Here is a 9,708-nt window from a genome sequence, read left to right on the forward strand (position 1 = left end):
GGCAAGAACATATTTCTGTGGATATGACACTTTCGAAAACGAAAAGCCATAATAGATTGTGAAGCATTAATTTTAAGAGTGCAGAGTTTTGCACAGTGAACTAGCACTGGTTTGAGTGTTAGATTAAGGATGCATCTCTACTGTAGAAATTTATTTATTTATTTATTTATTTATTTACAGTATTTATATTCCGCCCTTCTCACCCCGAAGGGGACTCAGGGCGGATCACATTATACACATACAGGGCAAACATTCAATGCCCATAAACACATCGAACCGAGACAGAGACAGACAGACAGACAGACAGAGAGACGCAGAGGCAATTTAACTTTCTCCTGAGGGGATGTTCGATTCTGGCCACAGGTGGAGCAGCTGCTTCATCATCCACTCTGATGGCACTTCCTCACTTCCTCATTCCAACGTTGTACATTAGTTAAACTTGCCTCCCACTTTTATAAGTGGTACCTTATTTCCTACTTGATAGATGCAACTATCTTTCGGGTTGCTAGGTCAGCAACGAGCAGGGGCTATATTTTATTTTTAATTGACGGGTGCTCACCCCGCCAGGGGCTGGCCTCGAACTCATGACCTCATGGTCAGAGTGATTTATTGCAGCAGCTGCTCACCAGCCTGCGCCACAGCCCGACCACAGAAATGAGGTTTAACTCCCCCCCCCCCCCACCATGGCCCAATGCTATGGAATTCTGGAAACTGTTGTTTGGTGATGTACCAGCACTTCTGGGCTAAACTACATCATCTAAGATTCCATAGCATTGATCCATAGCTTTTCATGATTTACACAGAGGCTGATTTTCTTGGGATATTCTTTAGTGCAGCCCACAATCCAGTAATGCTCATGCCTCTTTCTTTCTTGAACTCAGCTTGGACATCTGGCACTTTTTGCTCTATAGTAAATGTCTTGTTGAAGGCTTTTATGGCCATAATTACTGGGTTGCTGGGAGTTTTTCAGGCTGTTATGGTCATGTTCTAACAATATTCTCTCCTGATGTTTTACCTGCATCTGTGGCTGGCATCTTCAGAGGTTCTGTTGGCAGTGAAGCAATGTTCATGACTCTTTTTTCCTGAATCAAGCTTGGATATCTGGCACTTTTTTGCTCTACATATGGTAAAAGTTTTGTTAGTAGAATCTTGAGCATTGTGTTGCTTGTATGGGAAATTGTATGGGGCCGGGCTGTGGCGCAGCTGGCTAGTAACCAGCTGTAATAAATCACTACTGACTGAGAAGTCATGAGTTCAAAGCCTGGGTTGGGTTAAGCCCCCGACCATTAAATAGCCCGGCTTGCTGTTGACCTATGCAGCCCGAAAGACAGTTGCATCTGTCAAGTAGGAAATTTAGGTACGCTTTATGCGGGAGGCTATTTTAACTAATTTACAACACCATAAAAACTGCCAGCAACATGCTGGAAAGGAATGAGGAAGTACAGTTACTAGTGGACAGTTAAGCAACAGCTCCCCCTGTGGCCGGAATCGTGAAGCTGGAAATGTTAAATGCCTCTGTGTGTGTCTATACTGTATGTTGTTTGTCTGATGGCATTGAATGTTTGCCATATATATGTTCATTGTAATCCTCCCTGAGTCCCCTTCGGGGTGAGAAGGGTGGAATATAAATACTGTAATTAATTAAATAGATAATAAATGGTCTTGTGGTTACTGCAATCTTAGGTGTCCCCTTTCTTGGGAATGGGTTGTGTATTTATATGGAGAATTGAGTACACTTTTACCTCTTGTTGCTGGTGTTATCCCACTGCAACTGGGAAGTTTTCAAGGAGAGTACACCGCAGTTATTTTTTTACTGGGGATGAGGTGCAGTAATCACCATCCTTCTTGCTGGTCACCCAATGTTGACACTGACAGAAGCATCCTAGGCCAAGAAGAAGGAGGGGAGAGTGCCTCTGCTTTTGTGGCTACTAGTTAGTGGCACTGGCACTATCTGGCCTTTCCCTGCACTGTTTAGTGAAGGAAAAAGCTGATGGCATTGGAGTCCCATTGGACAGTGTATCAGGTTGTGTGATGTTGCCTGGTGGAAAAATTATTCTGTTGTGCCCCAGTTGACAAAAGAATTGACCCCCATTGCTTGCAGTGGCTCATACAGCACTTTTACAATCATAGCAATACTACCCCAACCATGAATGCGTAGGCTTTGTGAATATGAATAAGTTACAGCTTTCTAGCCCTAGGTTATGAATCCAGAATGGTAATATTAAATTCTAGCTGTGGTATTTTGGGAGAAATCATCATGTCTTTGCACTCATGCATACACACTTACACATTCAACCATATATTAAATATATATCTTTCTTCTGCACCAGAATATCAAACAGAGAAGGAGTTCTCATGTGATTCTTTTATTTACATTGCAATAAAGGCAACATGGGGTGGGTTGCGGGGAGGTGAGGGACAGACAATCTTCTTTGGGTTGCTGTGAGTCTTTCGGGCTGTATAGCCATATTTGAAAGCTTTCTCTTCTTTTTACTGGTCATATGGGCCTCACAGCAATGCAGTGATTCTGGCCATGAAAGCCTTTGACAATACAATCTTTGTCACCATCCAAGGAGAAAAACTTTAGCTCTTCTGAAATATAGCTCAAATGGCTGGCTTGTGGATGACACAGGTGCTCCTGATCATCTGTTATAATCACGATGAGTGTAAGTTGCCCATTCCCTAGTGATGCATGGATTTGTAATGACACACACCAAAGTGAGACCAAATGACCTAAAGCATAATCTTAAGCATAAAAGAAATTAGCATGAGATATTTCCAATAGTGGAATGTTATACATTAGCATAATTCTAAACCTAATATTGGTCTTACATATACTGATTCTTCAATACAAACTAAGACTGGGACCCATCCTTCTGATGGAATTATGAGGATTAAATATAGATCATTCTTTTGTACCAGAATATAATCTCTCATCAGGACATTTTATTAACATTAGGAACCAAATTCTAAATAACAGACAACAGATGATAAATGAATAAACAGAAACTTTCTTTAATGCTTTCTCTTCATTACTTGCTCCTTTGTATTCATATCAGGCCTCAGAATGATGATATAGCATTTGGGGAAAAATATAAAACCAAGTAATCCGGCACTGGAAGCTAAGATTGAGAAGATCTCCACGGCCACCATGTATTTCCCCTTGGAGCTCAAGTATGTTGGCACAAAGGAAATCCACACACTGCAGAAGACCAACATGCTGAAGGTGATGAACTTGGCTTCATTAAAACTGTCAGGCAACTTCCTGGCAAAGAAAGCTGACGTGAAACTGCAAATGGACAGGAAACCCATAAAACCCAAGAGGCAATAAAACATGGTGATTGACCCTTCATTACACTTCAGAATGACTTCTTCAGCCATTGAGTTCACATCAAGATCAGGAAATGGTGGAAAGGTAGACAGCCACACTGTACAAATGGTGGCTTGAATGAGCAAGCTGGAAAGAACAATGGACGTGGCCATTCTTTTCCCCAACCATTTCCTCAACTTGGATTCAGGCTTGGTGGCTTGGAAAGCAAGAATCACAGTGATAGTTTTTGCCAAGACTGAAGAAATGGCCACGGAGAAGATGATGCCAAAAGCTGTCTGCCGAAAGAGACAGGTCATCTTCTGTGGCTTTCCAATGAACAGCAGAGCACAAAGGAAGGAGAGCAGGAGGGAGAGGAGGAGGGTGTAGGTGAGGGTCCGATTATTGGCCTTGACAATGGGAGTGTCCCGGTGTTTGAGGAAGATCCCAAGCACCACAGAAGTCACACAAAAGAGTAAAAGAGCAGAGCTGGCCAGACTTGTCCCCAGAGCTTCTTCAAAAGTGAGGAAAGTTAGAGATTTGGGGATGCAGAAATCCCTGTTCTTGTTTGGGTAATGATCTTCTGGACACTGAAAGCAGTTATCCACATCTAGGGAAAAGGAAACATTGACATACTCTAAAAGTCAATTGATATAGTCAAAACATCATTTTGAAAGCCTGTAGTAAAGCCTATGGCATCAGCATTTCCACATCCCATGTCCTGGATATGTTAAATTATTAAATATTTAAAATGCACGCTTTGATAGATAATTTATTTTATTTTATTTATTTCCAATATTTCTATCCCACCCTTCTCACCTGAAGGGACTCAGGGCGGCGTACAATTGGCAACAATTCAATGCCGATACATCATTAAAAACAACAACATATAAAAATATATTACAACCAATTCAATACAGTATAAAATATAAAACATAAACATATGCTTAAAATCCATTCATCCAATATCCTCCAACTTTATCCATATAACAGTCTGGGTTGTCTTTATCATTTATTCGTTAAAAGCCTGGGCACATAGCCATGTTTTTAAGGCTTTTCTAAAACTCAAAAGGGTTTTTTTAATTGCATCAAACTATACCATTGAAGAAGATAAAAATGAACTCATCTAGCTAATTGACTATAGGAATATTCCAAAAAAAAATTACTGAAAGAAATTTTCAGTAACATTGGAAGGAATATTGACTAGAAATAGACTAAGAGAAATAATAATAATAATAATAATAATAATAATAATAATAATAATAATAATAATAGTGCGGTTTTCTGGCATCGTGTATTTCTGCCATTTCTCTGTCTGTTCATTTGTATTTTGATTCTGTAGCCCACTTGTTGATGGATATCCAGAATCAGAACTGGATGTCCAGAACTGGTGGGATCACAAACCTGCAAAGGTGGTGTAAAATGAGGATGCAAAAATACTGTGGGACTTTTGAATCCAGACTGACAAAGTTTTGGAACACAACACACCAGGCCTCACAGTTGTCGAAAATAAAATAGTTTGGATTATTGATGTCGCCATACCAGGTGACAGTTGTATTGATAAAAACAACAAGAAAAACTCAGCCATTATCAGGACCTTAAAATCGAACTGCAAAGTCTCTGGCATAAACAAGTGCAGGTGGTCCCTGTAGTGATCGGCACACTGGGTGCCGTGCCACAAGCTCTCAGCCGGCATTTGGAAACAATAAACATTGACAAAATTACGATCTGTCAACTGCAAAATCACTAAAGTGGGAGGGGTTGGAAGAGGGGAGAGTGTAACTAAATACGAATATTGTACAGATATTAGGAAATACTGTATTGGCCCATGCAGATATACATGTATATAGATTTGTTTCACTTTTTTATGAATATGTAAATTGAAATTAAAAAACATATTAATCTGAAAATCTAAAATTACAAATTTTGTCTTGAAAATAGAGTGTGAAGGAAAGTTATAGAAAACACATTCCATGTGAAATAAGAAGATGGAAAGTGAGGGAGGGAGGGGGGGAAGAAGGAAAGAAGGATGGACCACTCTTACCCTTCTGGGCAGAAATCTTCCCTTCTGGACATGGAATACAATCATAGCAGCAAAATGGCTTCCCTTCCTTCTTTCTTTTACTATAACCTGGATAACAATGGTCATTACACAAAGAAAGAGGTTGTGCCTATCAACAAATAAAGGGAAATATTTCATGGTGATGGCCTTTAGCTCTCTTTCCCCCTCCAATATAATTCAGTGGAATCTGTTTGAGTTTTAAATTTTGTCTGGCATCTGTAATGAACTAATGAGGGCAAAGAAACTGAGTGTGAGTTCTGACAAGACAGAGGTGCTCACGGTCAGTTGAAAGGCAGATAAACCAATCAGGAGACACCCTGTGGTGGTTAACTTTACACTGGAAGTACACAGATACGCAACTTATGTGGCCTCAGCCTTGAATATAGCAGGGCAGGAAAGATGGTCACTAATATTAAAATTGCCCAGGGTTCTGCGGATTCCAGGTGTGCTCTGGAACACTGAAAGGCTATGGGGCTACCACCACCCAATGCTGAAGAAGCCTGATCCATCCACAGTTATACATGCCTTGATAACATCTGATTTGGATTATTATCACACTCCATGAGGGCTAACTTTAAAGAGTGTTCAGAAATTTCAGCTGGGACCAAGAGTAAATCCACAAAGTCTGTGATCTCCTCAATTCAAAGTGTTGGTTGTGAACCAGAAAGGCCTACACAACATACGTAGATCTAGATTATTGGACAAATCAGACTGCCTGGATCCTGATATTTTTTTTAAAAAAAGTCTACCATTTTTGGTTCCATCATCTGAACAAATATGCTTGGTAGAAACAGGAGGGAGGACCTTTTCAGTGGAGAAGAAAGAATGAAAGTAGTATTTCCAGTTCATGAAAAACACTCTCTAGTTTGAATGTTGTTTGATAGTTTTCCTACCGAGATGATATGCTTATGATATGGGAATCTGACAGTGAGATACTGTACATCCTTTTTTGGGAGAGTGGAAATCATCACATGATGGAATGTATTCACGTCCTACCTGATTGAACCAGCTGGGCCATACCATGGCATCCTCATGAACAGTGAACTCAACGGTTGGTAGAGACTGTGGATCTATTCTTCCCACTTTCACTCGACTAAAGGTCTCATTGGGGAATGTGACCCAGTTGACGATATCAAGCCCAGATACCAATTCCCCATTTTTATTAAAGGAAATCTGTTCACCAACAGTGTTGTTAAATATAACTCGTTTTAGGAAGTGAAGAAGCTAAATTGAGAGGAGAAAATGCAGTTACAAATGATGCTCTTTCCAAATAAACAACATATGATAGTAAATGCTTGCATTTGACATCTACGTTTAAGGGAACCTATGTGTTCTTATAGAAGGTATATGTTTATTGGTGATACTAATGAGTTATTTTATATAAAGCTAGGAAATGTCTAGCACACTGAGCAGTGCGTGCACATCTTCCAGTATAGACTGCATTAACCAGGAAAGAGATTCCACCTGATCTTGAATGCTCAACAGGGTCAGCCCTGGATAGTGCTTGGATAGTGCATCCACACATGGTTTGGTAACTGCACAATGGCCAAAGGGTCACCACTACTGCACAGAGAATCATTGGTTGCCCTCTCCCCTCTTTGGAAGAACTTTATAGGTCCCTTAGTCTTAAGAAAGCTCAGGGCATTTTTGGGAATCCATCTCACCCAGCATATTCCTTACTTGAATGATTGCCATCTGCAGATGCAAACGGTATAGGGTCACAAAGACAAGGAGAAATAGACAGAGAGACAGCTTCTATCTTAGAGCTGTGGCTATGTTGAACTCCATGATTTCACTTTGGTGTGGCATTGGGGGCGGTGCGGTGGTCGTGGGGACGTGGAGGGATGGGTGTGTTGTTTATGTGGTCTGTTTGGGGGAAGCATTTAATTTTGTTGTGCAACAGTACAATGACAATACAGCTATTCTATTCTATTCTATTCTATTCTATTCTATTCTATTCTATTCTATTCTATTCTATTCTATTCTATTCTATTCATTCTAGTGCTTGGATGGAAGGTGACCCAGTCCTAGTGCCTAGACACTAAAATTCTAAATTATCCAGAAAACTTGGGGGCTAAACATACAAATAAGGTGAATGATTCTGTAACATTGTGCTCCAAACATTACCTGCCATGACTGCATTTTTTGAAGATCTCTGATCTCAGTTCTTCTGTGTTTGAATTTGGATGAATCCATGTCATGCAAAGCATGAGCGACAGCATAGACAGCGTTGTAGATGTTGTAGCTGTGGCTGGTCATGCTCATTTCAAAAACAGACATAGGAAGAGTCTCCAGCTTTTCCTCCTGAGTGCAGATATTTTCAGGGGACTCGTCTAAATTGAGCCCGGGAAAAGAACACATGAATGCCTGTTGCCAGAAGTCCCCGATAAAGCCATCCTCTTGATCGGTGTCTGGTTTTCTGTCCTGCAGGAATTCATGGAATCCTGAAACCTTTTTTGGGAGACGTGAAATGGATAAAGCCCCATTGATGAAGCTCATGTCCCAGTCTCTTTGAATTGGGAGCGATGCAAAATCTATTTCCGCTGTCATTATCCAGACTTTATTTATTTTTGGTAAATCAAAGTTAAATGGAATTTCTATCCATATTCTCAAAAGTACAATTGACTGAATTTCATCATGTATGATCACTGCATTGGCAGTACTTTTCCCAATAAGGTATGACGTTTCAATAAGCTCATTTGCCATTGTTTCAAATTCACTGAAAATGTTTATTAGGAATGCTGCTTTTATGAAGTCAAAGCAAATACCTTTTTGCAAGAACACGGGAAGTACTTTATGTACAAATCTTTCTCCCATTTCACGATAGAAATACACCAGCCCAATCCACTTCCACTGGAAATGCAAAATTAAGTCGAGAATCCCAATGTATTGGTGGGTGCCACTTGGGAGCATGTGGTGAAAGAAAAGAGCCTCCTTTGTGTTATCCATTAGTGGAGCAGAGCCATATGTGATCTTTGGGGTGAGAGATAAGGAGGTAATCATATTAGCATATTTCATCTACAAGTTAATATAATAGTAGGGAGTGAATGAAATGACTGTATCAGGTAGTGCATCAGTACAGTTAAATCCAAAGCATGGTACAGAAATAATAAAATTCCCTCAAAAGGACTCCAAAGCAAGAGAAAAAACAGAGGAAAAATGCATTAGAGTAAGGAAATAATTACAGAAAATATTTTAACATTTATCTAAAAACATTTGTGTTTGCACCTCAAAGGATTGAAAAGCATGCTATTGTACTGGTTTGGACTTTGTAAGATCCGGTACCTTAAGTAGTGACTGAACATCCCTCAGACTACCCTGTTTCCCGAAAAATAAGACATCCCCTGAAAATAAGACCTAGTAGAGGTTTTGCTGAATTGCTAAATATAAGGCCTCCCCCAAAAGTAAGACCTAGCAAAGTTTTTGTTTGGAAGCCTGTCCGCCGAACAGAAAACCAGAGCATGCAGGATTGGTAAACGTATGTACCATAGAGTGCTGTACATGGAAACAATGGTAGTAACAAGAAATTCTTGATAGGATTCACGGTTTGTTTGGTTATGTTGCTTCGTGATGACATCTACTGTACAGTATATAATAAATGTTCATTTTTTGTTCAACAAAAATGTGAATTCTTCTTAATGGAAAAATAAGACATTCCCTGAAAATAAGACCTAGTGCATCTTTGGGAGTAAAAATTAATATAAGACACCGTCTTATTTTCGGGGAAACATGGTATATCAGTTAAAATGCATTCTGCAATAGCATTAGCTGCATCTTCTGGATCATCTTCAAGGGCAGCTCAGTATGAAACCCATGAGTATAAACTAACTTGTATGCCAATTCTGTGACCAAGCTATGTCTGCCTAAGAATGGTCATAGCTGGTGAACAAGCCAAACTGGTTAAAAGGAATGAGGCTAACTTGAGCCTCAAATGATATTCAAAAGTTAAGCAACCATCCTTTCAAAGGGAGTAAATAACTCTAGGAAGTGAGGAAATTATTCTTTTCAAGATATATCACATACATGGAATTTACGAACATTGATAGGCTTTCCACCTTGACAGACTTCATCCTGATGTTTGTCATTTTCGGAAAATGTTTTGTCTGACGCATAGTAGCATGAACAGTATTTGGGGGGTGGGGGATCAGCATCTTAATAAAACCCAATGATATTATCCAAGGGAGGTGGGCCTTTATGGGACTTCACTGCTTAGATTCCACTAGATTGTACAAAGGCCCATGTATATTATTTCTCATACTTAGAAGGGGTTTGATGCGTTACTTATAAGATCCAGTGGAAACTGAGCTGTGAGGTTGCATAAATATCCATCTCATCCCAT

General features: G+C 39.8%; 2 protein-coding genes across 2 annotated transcripts; both read right to left on the bottom strand.

The window, feature by feature from the left end:
• Positions 1 to 2,129: 2,129 nt before the first annotated feature.
• Positions 2,130 to 7,064, bottom strand: LOC100559008 (vomeronasal type-2 receptor 26). Its single transcript, XM_062957077.1, has 4 exons — positions 7,050 to 7,064; positions 6,390 to 6,593; positions 5,352 to 5,478; positions 2,130 to 3,917 (listed from the first exon to the last, which is right to left on the bottom strand). The coding sequence occupies exons 1-4, from the start codon at positions 7,062 to 7,064 to the stop codon at positions 3,016 to 3,018; spliced, it is 1,248 nt and encodes a 415-aa protein (XP_062813147.1). The 3' UTR covers positions 2,130 to 3,015.
• Positions 5,473 to 9,708, bottom strand: LOC134292515 (extracellular calcium-sensing receptor-like). The gene has a single exon (XM_062957692.1). It carries the CDS (start codon positions 8,385 to 8,387, stop codon positions 7,419 to 7,421), a length of 969 nt encoding a protein of 322 aa, XP_062813762.1. The 5' UTR covers positions 8,388 to 9,708; the 3' UTR covers positions 5,473 to 7,418.

This window comes from Anolis carolinensis, chromosome 6 (assembly GCF_035594765.1).
Source record: "Anolis carolinensis isolate JA03-04 chromosome 6, rAnoCar3.1.pri, whole genome shotgun sequence".
NCBI lineage: Eukaryota > Metazoa > Chordata > Lepidosauria > Squamata > Dactyloidae > Anolis > Anolis carolinensis.

Excerpts from the sequence above, each read along its gene's own strand:
- LOC100559008 (XM_062957077.1), bottom strand. Across the intron at positions 5,479-6,389 it reads CTGTTCATGAGGATGCCATG|GCACAACCTCTTTCTTTGTG; the intron begins GTATGGCCCAGC and ends ATTTGTTGATAG. Across the intron at positions 3,918-5,351 it reads GAAGATTTCTGCCCAGAAGG|ATGTGGATAACTGCTTTCAG; the intron begins GTAAGAGTGGTC and ends CCTTTTCCCTAG.
- LOC134292515 (XM_062957692.1), bottom strand. The coding sequence starts at position 8,387 with ATGAAATATGCTAATATGATTACCTCCTTATCTCTCACCCCAAAGATC.